The 16,540-nt window shown below is 42.4% G+C and overlaps 2 protein-coding genes across 4 annotated transcripts; one reads left to right on the top strand and one right to left on the bottom strand.

Moving 5' to 3' along the window:
- Window positions 1-31: 31 nt before the first annotated feature.
- On the top strand, window positions 32-3,412 carry b3gnt9 (UDP-GlcNAc:betaGal beta-1,3-N-acetylglucosaminyltransferase 9). Its single transcript, XM_055934274.1, has one exon. It carries the CDS (start codon window positions 36-38, stop codon window positions 1,401-1,403), a length of 1,368 nt encoding a protein of 455 aa, XP_055790249.1. The 5' UTR covers window positions 32-35; the 3' UTR covers window positions 1,404-3,412.
- Window positions 3,413-16,497, bottom strand: LOC129862519 (phagosome assembly factor 1). 3 transcript variants are annotated; one of them, XM_055934278.1, is made up of 16 exons: window positions 15,476-16,497; window positions 15,234-15,316; window positions 15,033-15,116; window positions 14,899-14,942; window positions 14,027-14,106; window positions 13,841-13,935; window positions 13,217-13,314; window positions 9,039-9,151; window positions 8,261-8,394; window positions 8,106-8,138; window positions 7,846-7,928; window positions 7,594-7,637; window positions 7,466-7,515; window positions 7,271-7,329; window positions 7,079-7,151; window positions 3,413-6,959 (listed from the first exon to the last, which is right to left on the bottom strand). In XM_055934278.1, the coding sequence occupies exons 1-16, from the start codon at window positions 15,537-15,539 to the stop codon at window positions 6,870-6,872; spliced, it is 1,227 nt and encodes a 408-aa protein (XP_055790253.1). In that variant the 5' UTR covers window positions 15,540-16,497; the 3' UTR covers window positions 3,413-6,869. The 3 variants fall into 3 exon arrangements, with proteins under 3 accessions (XP_055790253.1, XP_055790250.1, XP_055790252.1); XM_055934275.1 differs by having other exon boundaries at window positions 8,055-8,138; window positions 15,476-16,496; XM_055934277.1 differs by having other exon boundaries at window positions 8,055-8,138; window positions 13,217-13,281; window positions 15,476-16,496.
- Between the last annotated feature and the right edge of the window lie 43 nt (window positions 16,498-16,540).

The raw sequence follows: 16,540 nt of genomic DNA, 5'->3' as shown, positions 1-16,540 counted from the left end.
AAGCCTTTGAAGGGAAATAGGTTCAGTGGGACACAATGAGGAGAATTCACATAAAAGGAGATGTTCTGTGCACCCTGCTCATGCTGGGGCTACTCTGTCTGCTGTTGTACGCCCACCAATGCTTCACTCCCACCTGGGACACTTGGCACTTAGAGCAAGGCTCTACAAGCTCCCGTGCTCTTCTAGGGGCTCTACCAGAGAGCCACGTGACTAAACTGGTCCCCTCTACGCACCCAGATAAGACAAAGTGCCAGTCTGAGCCTCAGTCACATCCGAAGTCCAAACTTCAGTCTAAATCCAAACCTAAGGCCAAGACCAAATCTAGATCCAAGTCAAAGAAAGATGAGGGGACAAAGAAGGTTGCTTCAACAAAGGCTGCTCCTGTTTTACCCACACAACCACCTTTTGACTTTGAGGGTTACCTAAGAGATAAGGACAACCGGGACTTCAGACTGCTGATAGACCAGCCAGGGAAGTGCTCAGGCGAGCTCTACATGCTCATTACTATCAAGTCCGTAGCAGCAGACTTTGAAAGAAGGCAGGTAGTGCGGCACACCTGGGGAAGAGAGGGTGTTCTCCCGGATTTGCAGACAGTGAAGACTGTATTCCTCCTTGGGGTACCCAGGAACAAGACAGCCCTGCCTTTATGGGACCGGCTCCTTGCCTATGAGAGCCACACCTTTGGGGACATTCTGCTCTGGGACTTTGATGACACATTTTTCAATTTGACACTTAAAGAGACCCACTTCCTCCAGTGGGTGAATGACAGCTGCTCCAATGTCCAGTTTATCTTCAAAGGTGATGCTGATGTCTACGTGAATATAGACAACATTTTGCAGATGCTGAAGGGTCAGAAGCCTGACAAGGACCTCTTTGTGGGTGACATAATCCACCACGCCCGCCCCATCCGCCGGCGCAGCAGCAAGTACTTTGTGCCTGAGTTTGTGTACGGCCAGACGATGTATCCGTCATATGCAGGAGGGGGAGGCTTTGTGATGTCCGGCCACACCGCCAGGCGGCTGAGTGGAGCGTGTCAGCAGGTAGAACTATTCCCCATCGACGATGTGTTCTTAGGCATGTGCTTAAAGAGAATCGGAGTCAAACCGTCACGCCATGAAGGTTTCCGTACATTTGGAATTGTGCGCCCCTCGGCTGCTCCCCACCTCCAGGTGTTTGACCCTTGTTTCTACAGGGAGCTGATGGTGGTACACAGCTTGACAGTGCCACAGATCTGGCTCATGTGGAACCTGCTGCATGACCCCCAACTGAGCTGTCACAGTAACCTGGCCCCCACCCCATGGCCCTTTAAGTGGGGGGGCAAGGTACTCGGAACAACAGGACAGAAGGACTCCGAGACTACAGTGGAACAGGACTATGATGTTACAGTGTTTGTAAAGCATTGAGGGCTTTGTGTTATGTCGATTAGAGGGACTACACTGTGAAAGAGCCATTGGGATATGGAAGCTGTGATTGAATGTTTGGTACAGTTATTTTTAGGTAATACAGTGGTTTTTGCTTAACAGTTTACGGCCATGGTAAATGTGCATTGTCTCTAGGAAACAGAATTTTTTTCTTATCTTTTTCTTGGAAACATCCTGGATGTAAAACCAGTTGGTAAATTTATTGTGGTGGTAATGTTTTAAAAACACCCCTGCTGCATTTAGGTACAGTATGACTTACTTTGTTTATTTTATTGCACAGAGCCTCAATAAGGTCAATATAGATTGAAACATGTGCCAGGTTGATTTTGTGCAATTGAATATACAGTACAGCGTTGTAAATTAAGAATCTTTGGGTGCGTTCGTAAATTCACTCTGGCTATCTACTCTGATTTCAGAGCACTCTTGTCTGAGTGTGTCAGAGCGCAGAATAACTGATGAATTTACGAACACTCAACACCCGTTGAATATGGCCGGCGTCAGTAAACGTCGGCAAAAAAAAGTAATTAAATTGTTTCCAGCAGCACAGTTACAGTCACCAACGCTCTGGATAGCTCTGCTAGGGCGAGTAAAATGGTTCGAGTGAGGTGTTCTCTAATTTGTGTCTGGAAGTAGCTAGCAAGCTCTGAAGCGCAACGCTCTGAATTTACGAACGGACAATCTGACAACGCTCTGAATTTACGAACACCCAGAGCGCACTCTGAGTGCACTCTGGCAATCCAGATTGAATGTACGAACACACCCTTTGTGTGCGATTACACATCAGATGATACATGTAGGTAGACTTGAATCTGAAATGAAGGGAGACAAAGCTCAAAGCATCAACTGTAGCTGTGGCAGGAAGTCCCCAATGGACCTCATTATATATATATACTGAACAAAAATATAAATGCAACAATTTCAAAGAAATGTTGTTCCACTCCTCTTCAAAGGCTATGTGAAGTTGCTGGTATCTTTGCATTCAAATTGCCATTGATAAAATGCAATTGTGTTTGTTGTCCGTAGCTTATGCCTGCCCATATCATAACCCCATCGCCACCATGGGGCACTCTGCTCACAATGTTGACATAAGCAAACCACTCGCCAACACAACGCCATACATGTGGTCTGCGATTGTAAGGCCGGTTGGACGTACTGCCAAATTCTCTAAAATGACGTTGGAGGTGGCTTATGGTAGAGAAATGAACATTCAATTATGTGGCAACAGCTCTGGTGGACATTCCTGCAGTCAGCATGCCAATTGCGCGCTCCCTCAAAACTTGAGACATCTGTGGCATTGTGTTGTGTGGCAAAACTGTACACTGGCCTTTTATTGGCACCAGCACAAGGTGTACCTGTGTAATGATCATGCTTTTTAATCAGCTTCTTGATGTGCCACACCTGTCAGGTGGGTGGATTATCTTGGCAAGGGAGAAATGCTCACTAATAGGGATATAAACAAATTTGTGCACAACATTTTAGAGAAATAAGCTTTTTCTGCATATGGAACATTTCTAGGATCTTATATTTCAGCTCATGAAACATGGGACCAACACTTTACAACACTTTGTTGCGTTTATATTTTTGTTCAGTGTAGTTCCAGAAATCATTCTTAGAAACGTTCCAACAGAGGTACAGTTTATATATTCATGAATGTTATGTGCACAGCACCTACTTTAGTTCACAATTCGCTACACTGAAGATGACAATCACCAAGCAACAAACCAAAGCCCAGAGAAAACCCTGAAAAGTTAAGGGAGGGTGGTGTGCTTTCACTTACAATACTTCTGATAATCAGAATCCTTACATGCTGTTTCTTTTTAAACGTGTTATGTTCAGCTATACCTCCAACTGTAGTCCAGATGCTGTAAGTAGACGACATGCTGTTGATATCAAAATGTAAAGCAATCAGTTAACACTGAAATTGTCCCTGGTGGTAAACATGTGCATGTACTGCTTTTTTTGTTCTTTAAAAAGAAGAAAATACAGCTCAAGACCTTTCTTGTCATATTTATTTATCAATATTTTCATATCCTTTTTGTACACACAGTAACAGGATTTTTTTAAATGAACAAAATTCAGAATGTGCAGTTTTATAAAATTCAAAATGTTGAGTTTCAGACAGTAGATTTTATGATGAGCTCATCTTAATCACAGCATTCTCGCATCATTCAGGAGCATTGTGTAAGCTTTAAGCAGACCGTTCTGATTCACCGTAGCAACGGTTATTGCTTTTTATGACATGCTTGATAATGTTGATCTACATGTTCTTTATTGTACAGAAGTAAAGCTATCCAATATCTGACACCAGATTCCAACTAATTTGATCCACATGTTGAATTAAGGATAACTCCCATTTCCAGAACTGGGTTAAATTGACTGAATCCACCAAAAATAACTACTTTGGGGAATGGGGATAAAACATACAATATAAAGGGAGACAATACATAGCATTAATAGAGTATTAAACTCCACTGAAGTTGTTCATTTAAAATTACAGTCATTAATTCAATCCAATGCAAAAATAGGATCAGTTGAGAGGAAATAAAACAGCCAAAGCCAACAGCTGAAAAGGAAGCATTCACTTTCTCCTGGCATTTAAAACAAGATCTATGTCCACCCGAGATTGGGCAAACACAGCCCAGCTCATGCTCAGCAGTAACATTCCAGTAACGTTACCACAACATTGGTTGTGTTGCATTCGTTTGCTCGCTACTATAAATGCAAACTCATCTACAGTGAGTTATAACAGATGCAACAAATGTACCAGGCCGGGAGTGCATTGCATTGTATTTGAACTCCAACAACCAGTGTGTGTAGCTCAGGTCATGAAGGGTTGGCCGGTGGTGATGGTTAGACTGATGTTAAAACCATAGTCTTGCTATGAGATGTTCAGTGATATACATGTTTCTGTGTCCAGCAACTAGAACAAACCAAAACAATGTATTGTGCAAATCTTCCAATCAGAATGCCAGGGGTTGTTGAGAGATGAGGATTAGCCCTTCATGACTGAGCTCAGGACCTGCACTGTACATCAAGTCTTTATTCTACAATTTGTCATGTTTTTTGGAGCAAGAGGGAAATGATGGCCTATGGGTGACAGTCAGTCGATCATGTTAGCTTGTCATGCTCAGTCATACTCAATGCTGTTCAATAGTTTCATTTACAGAGAGAAGTCAAGACAGGCTTGGTAGGAAATGAGGCACAACGTTAACAAAGGATTGTAGATTTTTTTTTTTGTATACATCTTGAACAAAGCAAGGGATACAATTTTAACAACATCAACAGCAGTACAGGCTCTTTTCATCGCAACTCATGAAACAAGTCAATGTAACAGAATAAACCATGCCCATGTAATACGCCTGCATCACACGCTGCAAAGCTGAGGGCTGGTTGAGTGGGGCTGGAACCAGTACATGATCAACCCACTATAACAGGGTGACTGACCACACACACATCCGGGGGTTCTAAACAGTGTACAGGGCTACCTTCCCTATCCATCTTTGTCTCTGATTTATCCTATCTTCAGCATCGATCTCTAGTACTAATAGTGGTTAAAGCTGAGCTATAGAGTGAACCATTCAGGCCCAGGGTTTAGGAGCCAGACCGTGTTCTCTCCACTAGGGGGGGGAGAGACATCAAACAGAATTCCTATGTAATACAAGTGTCGTGTCTGGCGTGTGCTCTGACCTTAAAACAATTCAGGCCCGCATCGTACCATTATCTTAACATGACAAGCCAAAAGAAAAGGGCACACTATTTACAAATCTGTACAAACACCGAACACCAGAAGAGACTGCTGCACATAGTCCCAAATCTACCTGCTACACATATAGAAGACATCTTGGTTAGAGTAAAAACTGAATAATAAAAGATCTGCATTAAAAAGCACAAAGCAATTATAAAGAATATATATTCAAGAAGTACTAAGATGAGGATCAAGATTATGGTTCTGGGGCCTGCAATGAAAAATTATATTGTTTTAGGAGGGAATGTCTGCTCTTCTGGGCAAGAGGTCAAGTTGACAACAAACTAAAATGACAATAACTTAAAACATCTTTGGCTAAAATGTTGTCAAATTAACAAAAAAAATTATAATGAATGACAGCAATGATGAAGTATATCTAAGGGGTTTAGCTGGATTCATTTAGATATATATTGTGAATAGAAAAAGAGAAGGGAAATGGATGGCGAAAGGGAGCAATGATGAGAGCGCATAGGGAGGAAGGTTGTAAAGGACAGTGGTAGCAGTGGACGTCGGAGGAGATGGTGTACATCTGGAAGGAAGTAGCAGTGGACGTCGGAGGAGATGGTGTACATCTGGAAGGAAGTAGCAGTGGACGTCGGAGGAGATGGTGTACATCTGGAAGGAAGTAGCAGTGGACGTCGGAGGAGATGGTGTACATCTGGAAGGAAGTAGCAGTGGACGTCGGAGGAGATGGTGTACATCTGGAAGGAAGGAAGCATGGCTTTTCTGTCCAAAGTCAATTCAGGTGACAGAGGAGCGAGAGCCTTTCCTCAGTCATCACTAATGGAAACAAAATACACAATCCGCAGTGGATAGGAGACAAGAATCAAGTAAATATGGTGTATCTTAGTGCAAATGTCAAAACCAATGTTTTTATCGTTCCATGCAAAAACACAAAACAAACTATAAATGTATTTGGTGCTTCACTGCCTTGCAATAGGAGGTGGCTTATGCTGTGGACTTGGTCATGGCATGAGTGTATGAATGTGTGTGTTTGTTCATGTACCAAGACAGTACACCTCACAGCATGCAAAGCACTAGGACACTCTAAGGTGTGGCCAGTTTGTGCTTGTAATCTTAAAAATAAAAACTATGTTCATGCAATTGTTTGTTTGTGTGTGCATGCATTGGTTTATGTTGATGTGCATGCATGGTTGTTTCTGTATGTGTATATGTCTGCGTATGAAATGATGTACGTGATATGTTAGTGCTGCAGATGAGCCTGCATCCATATGCATGTTTTAAAATCGGTAACATGAACATATAGTGGAGAAAGGATTGAAATGGTTTTGGTATCTGTTTTTGATGTATATTAATCATGTATTAAAATGTCAATTAAAAAAACTACAGCATGCACGCAGGTGAGCATTTGTTTCTGCTCGCAGTCATATAAATGTACATTGTCAACACATCTAACAAGTGTTCTGATGATGAAGAGCATTGGGACAGGGTGAGTCAGAGGGAGAAAGGATGATGGCTGCTGTAAGGCTCCTAGCAGGACCCTGCATGAGGCGCCCGTCACACAGGGGCAGATGGGTCCAGAGGAGCTCCTAGCGGGCTTCTCTGGTGTGAAGATGGCAGTGGCTGAGACAGAGAGTACACTGCTGATCAGCCCAGGGCTGGTGTGGAGCGGACTGGAGCGGTGGGGAGACAGTCCTCAGGCCGGGTATGGGTTGGGGCTTGGGGTGCCAGTGGGATGCTGTTCAGTGGCCGATGGCCTCGGCTCTGGCCCTGCTGCTGGGTCTGGGGGCTCCGTACAGGGTCACTGAAGCTATGTGGTTGTTCTGCATCACCTGGGACGACAAGTTGGCACAGTTCAGACACATACCTTACATAGTTTACATACATCCAGGCCTTTGTACTTCTCAATCTAATACCGTCATCACTCGACTCACACACCAAGTGTTCTTACCTCAAAGATCATTCGCTGTAGTCCAAAACAGAATGTAGAGCCGAAGGGGTTGGTGTTATTTGCCGAGGATGACCTGTGAAACACATCGTTTTTTTACACCTTTTTGTTAACTGCAGGGCCAGCAGTCAGATGTCCAGTGAAAATGTTTCAACTGACAGAAGTCATGTAAATTATAACCCAGGCATCTCTTACCTGTGGAGCACGACAGGCTTCTCCATGGGGTGTCCAAGCAGCTCCTGAATCTGATCCCACTACGGGAGAAACAACCATAGTCAGTCAGAAGAACACAAACCTCGTCTGAAGTAGCTATAACATTCACCCATAGTTGCTCTTTTAACTACTCTTGAGTGAGCTAGGCAAAGACTGAGCAGTGTAGGCATGTCTGACCTTGCTGAAGGTAGTGAGGGTGCAGTCCTCTCCCTGAGCGGCAGCACCTTCTGAAAGACAGACAGGGATACGTGAGGAGACAGACAGAGTTCACCAAATACAATAAAAAGGCTGATTAGAAAACTCACCTTTCTTGATGACAAGTGGAATCTTGAAATCACATCGATGATATCTAGTGTTGAGAGAGACAGTTACATGTTACTGAGAGTAGTGTACAGCACTCCTGTTACTAAATTACTTCACCACTAAGGAGTTTAATAGCCTCTTTTGGCTCTACTGGAAATCATTTATTCAAATGGATCATATGTCTGAAAATGGTATACTTGAGCCAAGGACCAATGAGGTGCCTGCTGTCTTAACTGAAGCAGAGAGAGGCTTACATGTTGAAATTGTAATGGCCGGGGAAGTTAGTATGAAGGACAAACTTCTTCACCAGGTGTGTGCTAGAATCAAAGAGTAAGTCCTGGAAAACAAAAAGGGACCAATCAAACAGTGGTAAGAAACAAGCAACATCCTACATTGAGCTTTAATGTCAACATAATTAAGGCAAGCCCTCTCTAACCAGCCCCCATGGAACACCAATACCCACCACCCCCAGGGTGAAGTAGTTGAAGAAGTAGTCATTGCATTTGGACGGGACCTGCTTGTGAGGTGACGGAGAGTGGATCTTCATCTGAAACAGGAAACCCAAACATGAAGAGAGCTTGTTTATCAACATAGAGAGGACCATATCAACTGCTGAAAGGAGCAGGTCAAGGGAAAGGAAGAGACAGGGAGCAGAGTAGAGTGCCAAACCTTGTCTTCGGACTTGTAGAATACTTTGTGTGGCGAGCCCAGAGCGCTCAGCACATCCTGACAGGAGTCTCCAAAGTAAATGTTCCTCTCCACGGCACGCACCTTGGCATCAGCCATCACCCCGGGCCCACATCCTGAGGATAGGAAGAAGACCATTCATTATGCAAGCTTAATATGACCTGGTGTTGCAAAACTGTTGGAGCACATCTTCCTCTCAGATGTTTCATTAGGACTGTATATCATACATAAAACCACAGAGACAAACAAAACAGCTGGTCTAAGGAGACACGTCTAAACACAGAGATTGATGAGGGCATATTTTGATAGACCTCCTCCTCATCTAATAAAGGGTATAGTAGGTCATTTGTTTTGCTCAGCCTCCCCAGGGAGGGGCATGTCAGAGGTGATATATGGTGACGAGATTAACGGGCTAATGTGTGGACTGAAGAGAGCATGGAACGTGATAGACCTGAGGGACTGGCAGGAAAGCATTATATTGTAGCTCCAGAACATGAGGCTCTATTACAGCCATTATAACAGTACTGGAGGAATTCATTAATTAAAGGGAGGAAGAGAAGAGTAGCCTGATCCAATTAGAATTGAGGACTGATTGCGCTACAGGAGGAAAATACCTACTTCCTCCAGTCCCTTCAGTGGCATGTACTCAGGAAGCCTCAAAAGGAATACCAACCTGAACAGATTTAGCTTGAATTCCACAGTTCTGATGGTGTTGTACTCAAGGGACACGAGTGGGTTCAAATGTCCCCTTGCTAAGTACCTGCAGTGAGGAGGCGAAGTCTCAGACCAAGTGGCCCCACCCCATCCCTCAGCACATCCACACACTCTGCATAAACGTTGCCAAGGAAACAGGCAATGGGCATCACTGGGGCCCTGAGGAACGACAGAGTGAGTCATAGTCAGGTCATTACAAATTCATGTTTTTCTCTTAATACTTAATAATAAGTATTTAGATAACTCAAATGCATCAGATTTAAACCTAATCATATTCAAAGGAGATGGTGGTGTTAGTTGAATAATTTACATCTGAGTAAACAAGCTAACCAAACACACAGTATCTTCTAGAGGTCGACCGATTAATCGGAATGGCCGATTAATTAGGGCCGATTTCAAGTTTTCATAACAATCGGAAATCGGTAATTTTGGACGCCGATTTTGCCGTTTTTAAAATATATATTTTTACACCATTATTTAACTAGGCAAGTCAGTTAAGAACACATTCTTATTTTCAATGACAGCCTAGGAACGGTGGGTTAACTGCTTTGTTCAGGGACAGAACAACAGATTTTTACCTTGTCAGCTCAGGGATTCAATCTTGCAACCTTACGGTTAACTAGTCCAACGCTCTAACCACCTGCCTCACGAGGAGCCCGCCTGTTACGCGAATGCAGTAAGAAGCCAAGGTAAGTTGCTAGCTAGCATTAAACGTATCTCATAAAAAACAATCAATCAATCAATCATCACTAGTTATAACTACACATGGTTGATGGTATATCTAGTTTATCTAGCGTGTCCTGCGTTGCATATAATCAATGCAGTGCGCATTCGCGAAAAAGGACTGTTGTTGCTCCAACATGTACCTAACCATAAACATCAATGCCTTTCTTAAAATCATTACACAGAAGTATATATTTTTAAACCTTGCTCCAACGTGTACCTAACCATAAACATCAATGCCTTTCTTAAAATCAATACACAGAAGTATATATTTTTAAAACTTGTGACTGTCGTGATGGTACGTCTTGTGATTTCTTTCTTAATATTTTAATCCCTTCATTCTTACTATGTCGAGCAAAAAAAGAAAGTGGTCGGACGAATATGTACAATATGGATTCACATGTATACGGAACGTGATGGGAGTCAGCGTCCTAACTGCATGATTTGCAATGCCAAGTTGAGCAATTCTAGTCTAGCACCGGCAAAACTAAGAGAACACTTCCTTAAGCTGCATGGAGATGGAAAATACAAGAACACAACGCTCGCTGAATTCAAGGTGAAGAGAGCCAGATTCGATGAAAAGGCTACTCTGCCTGTTCTCGGCTTTGTACCCATCAACAAACTGAACCTCACAGCATCGTACGAAGTTGCTTACCTGATCGCAAAGCAGGGCAAACCACACACCATTGGTGAAACACTCATAAAACCAGCTGTGTTGAAGATGGTCAATATCATGCTGGGAAAAGAGGCTGAAGTTAAGTTATCCCAAATTCCTCTTTCAAATGACACCATCAGCGACAGAATAGAGGACATGAGCAAAGACATCTTGGCTCAAGTAGTTGCAGATCTGATTTCAAGCCAGGCAAAATTCAGCCTTCAACTCGACGAGACCACAGACGTTTCCAATCTAAGCCAGCTTGCTGTATTCGTGCGCTATGTGAAAGACGACGTGATAAAGGAAGATTTTTTATTTTGTAAGCCTCTTACAACAACAACTAAGGCAGCCGATGTGAAGAAACTTGTGGATGACTTCTTCAAAGACAACAATCTTTCGTGGGATATGGTTTCTGCAATTTGTTCGGACGGAGCTCCAGTCATGCTGGGAAGAAAGTCTGGTTTTGGTGCGCTAGTGAAAGCCGATGCACCACACATCATTGTTACGCATTGTATTCTGCACAGGCATGCGTTGGCAACAAAAACCTTGCCTCCAAAACTGGCAGAAGTATTAAAAATTGTAGTGGAATGCGTGAACTATGTGCGAACTAGTGCTCTGAGGCACCGCATCTTCAGTGAGCTGTGTAAAGAAATGGGCTCTGAATTCGAGGTACTTCTGTACCATTCTAACATTCGGTGGTTATCCCGGGGACAGGTGCTGAATCGTGTTTTTGCCGTGCGTGTGGAATTAGCCCTGTTTTTGCAAGAGCACCAACATTGTCATGCAGATTGCTTCAAAAATTCTGCGTTCATTCTCATTTTAGCGTACATGGCTGATATCTTCGCAGCTCTCAATCATCTCAATCAAAAGATGCAGGGCGGAGTCAACATCATCGAAGCGGAGGAAAACCTGAAGGCTTTTCAAAAAAAGCTACCGTTATGGAAACGACGAACAGAGAATGATAACTTCGCAAACTTTGCCCTGCTGGACGACTGTGTAAGTAAGATCGAAGATGTATCTGGAATCGGAGACATTTCTGTACCCGCGGAACTGAAGCAAGCAATTGCCACGCACCAAGATGAACTTGCAAAGTCTCTCGACGGATACTTCCCTACAAGAGAGTCATATCCAGCATGGGTGAGACAGCCGTTCACGTTTAGTGTTGAAACAACAGATGTCAATGATGAATACCTCGATGAAATCATTGAAATTCAGCAGAGCCAGGTTCAACAGCAACTCTTCAGAACAACAACGCTTTCAAGGTTTTGGTGTCAACAAATGGTAACGTACCCTGTTATTGCTAAGAAAGCTCTGGAGATTTTCATACCGTTTGTTACAACATATCTTTGCGAGCAATCCTTTTCGAGGATGCTGGACATAAAAACGAAGAAAAGGAACAGACTTTGTTGCGAAAATGACATGAGAGTGGCACTTGCCAAGATGAAGCCGTGCATTTCTGAACTGATCTCTGAAAGGCAACAGCAGAAGTCACACTGATTTGCAGTAAATATTCATTATTATGTTTTTGTTTTTGTGTGAAAATCATGTTTTGATGATTTTGTTCTTTGAACACACGGTGTTGATGTTGATGCACGGTTCATTTTGTGCACCAGTAAAATGTTTACCTATGTTTTGAATTTGAAAAAATCATATTTTATTTTTCCAATTAAGAAGGGTTCGGTGAATGCGCATATGAAACTGGTGGGGTTCAGTACCTCCAACAAGGTTAAGAACCACTGCGTTAGATAAAATACGGAACGGTTGCGTATTTCACTGAAAGAATAAATGTTATGTTTTCGAAGATGATAGTTTCCGGATTCGACCATATTAATGACCTACGGCTCGTATTTCTGTGTGTTATTATGTTATAATTAAGTCTATGATTTGATAGAGCAGTCTGACTGAGCGATGGTGGGCACCAGCAGGCTCGTAAGCATTCATTCAAACAGCACTTTCGTGCGTTTTGCCAGCAGCTCTTCGCTGTGCTTCAAGCCTATCAACTCCCAAGATTAGGCTGGTGTAACTGATGCGAAATGGCTAGCTAGTTAGCGTGGTGCGCGCTAATAGCGTTTCAAACGTCACTCGCTCTGAGACTTGGAGTAGTTGTTCCCCTTGCTCTGCATGGGTAACGCTGCTTTGAGGGTGGCTGTTGTCGATGTGTTCCTGGTTCGAGCCCAGGTAGGGGCGAGGAGAGGGACGGAAGCTATACTGTTACACTGGCAATACTAAAGTGAATATAAGAACATCCAATAGTCAAAGGTATATGAAATACAAATCGTAGATAGAGAAATAGTCCTATAATTCCTATAATAACTACAACCTAAAACTTCTTACCTGGGAATATTGAAGACTCATGTTAAAAGGAATCACCAGCTTTCATATGATCTCATGTTCTGAGCAAGGAACTTAAACGTTAGCTTTCTTACATGGCACATATTGCACTTTTACTTTCTTCTCCAACACTTTGTTTTTGCATTATTTAAACCAAATTGAACATGTTTCAATATTTATTTGAGGCTAAATTGATTTTATTGATGTATTATATTAATTTAAAATAAGTGTTCATTCAGTATTGTTGTAATTGTCGTTATTACAAATATATATATATATATATATATAAAAAAAAATAAAAAAAAATATTTTTTTTTTTTTTAAATCAGCCGATTAATCGGTATCGGCTTTTTTTGGTCCTCCAATAATCGGTATCGGCGGTGAAAAATCATAATCGGTCAACCTCTAGTATCTTCCCCTTAACCCTATCCTCCACCTGCTTCCTCCATCTCCCCATAAACTTGCCATGCTCAAACATTATTCCAGGTGTCCTTGTGAATACATTGTGTTCTTACTTGGTGTCCTGTAGGTTGTTCCCAGCCGAGATGTACATCCGTTTCACTGTGGCCCCGTGTGGAATCTGCAGGGAGGCCAAGCCATGGGCAAAGTTAGGCTGTCAAAGCAAAACAACTGGGAGTAGACTGGCGTGTGCATTTCAACAGCTCATATTCAATACATGGATATACAAGTACTCACATCAACAGCTTTATAACAACGTATTTTCATAATAAAGACATAGTGAGTCATTTTTGGGGCAAATTTGTTTTGTATTCCAGCATTACCAAATGCTTCAAAACCAAATACTCATGCTGTATTGGTAATGAAGTATGTACATTTGTTTGTTCATTGCCAAGGGGTCGAAAAGAGGCACCGGGGTTCTCATTACCGCTAACAGAAATAATTTTCTAAGACAAAAAGACGAGTTCTTTATCTGGTAAACAAGGTCTATTAGGGGTTGTCGGCCAGGTAAAGTAAAGCACATAAAATCAGTGAGGGAAACCAGTAAGGTTTGAACAAGAAGAAGAAGTTATGGAAGACAGTTGCTGTGTAGCAGCTATGTCAAACAGGGTTAACCATAAAGCCAGTCAGAAAAACAGCACACTAGAGATAAATATAGCAGGGTAAGGTAATAGTCTCACCTCATACTTGGGAGCTTCATTCCATGAGTCAAGCTGGAAGGAGAAGGAGAGTCCCCGAAAGTTCAGGTGGAACAGTTGCTCTGCAGCATTGTATACTGGGGAGTGAGGAAAACATGGTCAAACACAACAAGCCTTGCAGCATTCCCCAGTACTATCAATAATACAAAAAGTTGTATCTTCCCATACCTCCAGGGTGTGTGGCGCCAAAGGACTGATCAATCTGCTCTATGGTGGGTGCTATAGCCTGAGTGTTGAAATGTACTCCACTGCAAGACAATGACAATTTAGGCCTAGATACTATTACAGTATATGTAGTAGCACAAAATCTCACATCCAACATAAGCTGAACAATTTGCAAAACAAGGTATTCTCATGGACTACAACAAACTATTCCAGTCTGACAAACTGTCAGATACACTATATGACCTAAAGTATGTGGAAACCTGCTCGTCGAACATCTCATTCCAAAATCATGGGCATTAATATGGAATTGGTCCCCCCTTTGCTGCTATAACAGCGTCCCCTCTTCTGGGAAGGCTTTCCACTAGATGTTGGAACATTGCTGCGGGGACTTGCTTTCATTCAGCTACACGAGCATTAGTGAGGTCAGGTGATTAGGCTTGCCTCGCAGTCGGTATTCAAACTCATCCCAAAGGTGTTTGATGGGGTTGAGGTCAGGGCTCTGTGCAGGCCAGTCAAGTTCTTCCACACCGATCTTGACAAAGCATTTCTAACAACACTTACAGTTGACCGGGGCAGCTCTAGCAGGGCAGAAATTTGACAAACTGATTGTTGGAAAGGTGGCATCTTATGACGGTGCCAGATTGAAAGTCACTGAGCTCTTCAGTAAGGCCATTCTTACGGCCAATGTTTGTATATAGAGATTGCATGGCTGTGTGCTCGATTTTATACACCTGTCAGCAACGGGTATGGCTGAAATAGCCAAATCCACTCATTTGAAGGGGTGTCCACATACTTTTGTATATATAGTGAATACATTTGCTATGACACAACTCCAGTCACACTGGTATTAGCACAAGTAACTAGAGATCACTCACCAGTATTTCAATTTAACTTTGCTCAAGTCGTATACTTCAATCACCTAAACATGAGTAATGAGAGACTTGATAAGTCAACATAGACAGCCTTATTGTCTGTAGCGCCATGATCAACCAGAGCATGTCTCCCTCACCTTCAGTCTCTGGTTACAGGCATCAAACAGCAGTTTAATTCCATCCTGAGTCAAGTTGAGTATGAGGTCATGACTAAGTGGTGTCTAGAAGCACAGAAACATAACATATCATTTCAATGGACAGTCAATCAAAAAACGGTCAAATTAATCTGACAGCCCACACCCTATATCACACACAATAGTAGTTAACTAATCACTTACTTGTTCACTGTAAAGAACCTGGACATTCTTGATGATGCGGCAGTGTTTCTGTAAAATGGAAATGGCCTGGGCCAATGGCATCCCTGTGACAAGAACATGGACAATATATTAAAGATTGCTTTAGTTCTCATTTACAAATGACAAACAAACATTAAAAACAACTGACTGGGAAAACATGCATATTAGTTGAGGTGTGTGGTAGGTTGAAGAAATACCCAATAGTCTCTTCAGGAGTCACTTACCTAACGCGAATTCCCATTGTTCATTTCCTAAAGATCTTTCAGGAACAACTTCCAGATCCAGCATTGGCAAGTAGGGAGAATGATTTTCAACAAGGTTCTCTGCCTGTGCCTGAACTGGACCTTTCTTTAATACTAGACTGCTTAATCCTCTTCTTAAACACTCCTATTGTTTCTATACAACATGAAGTTAACACAATAAATACGGCTTCACATAAAACACCATGAAATATATTGACAGCGGGACAAATGGTACGTTCTCAGAGACCAAGACACAACATATTTAGCGACGAGCGATTACTGTTAGCATACTTTGAAGTGATCCTTGCTGACAAGTAGCTAGGATACAAGAATTGCGCAACCAACTTGCTAAGTTACACACAAAGCCAACTGAGACTTAGGTTGGTGTCTGACATGTACGTTAGCTAGTTCTACCAACAGGTCGCAGATGAGCTAACTGACGCGCAAATGACGACCACACAACAACTAGACTGAAGTCTTTCCACACTCGTCACTATCTAAACATCTCAGCTGTCTCGCTTATGAGCAGACTATACAGGACAACTCAGCAGCTTGACAACAATTGTCGGTAACTTGTAGTTATGCTAGCTAGCTATCGTTAACATTAGTTCCCCTGTAACGTTATTGTAATCGATATTCACGTACAGTTATAAACAAATATAAAGCGACCTTCAAAAAGACGAAACCAAACACTGCAGCTTTGTCTGGCACAACATAAACAAAGAACGTCTCAAAGCGTTGACTAACGTCAGCTACGTTGCTATTTTCTTCATTATCGAGGACTCAATAGCAATACAGGCAGCTATGAATTGAAATTACAACCGTGTCACTTAGCTAATATTCAAAACCTCACTATTAGTTCAAAGTCCACCGAATTCCTTTAATCTTTTGATGTGTCTTTATAATGAATTGAAGAGAAGGAATAAAAACTCTCCACAAACAACAGCAACTTCCATCAAAACACCTCCAGTATCAGCTGATTATTCAACTTCCTGTGCGTCGCGAAGAAACACCCACTTCCTGGTCAGCTGACCAAGTGGGAGGTTC

Source organism: Salvelinus fontinalis, chromosome 9 (genome assembly GCF_029448725.1).
Source record: "Salvelinus fontinalis isolate EN_2023a chromosome 9, ASM2944872v1, whole genome shotgun sequence".
Lineage (NCBI taxonomy): Eukaryota > Metazoa > Chordata > Actinopteri > Salmoniformes > Salmonidae > Salvelinus > Salvelinus fontinalis.
This window is presented reverse-complemented; position numbering and strand designations above follow the sequence as displayed.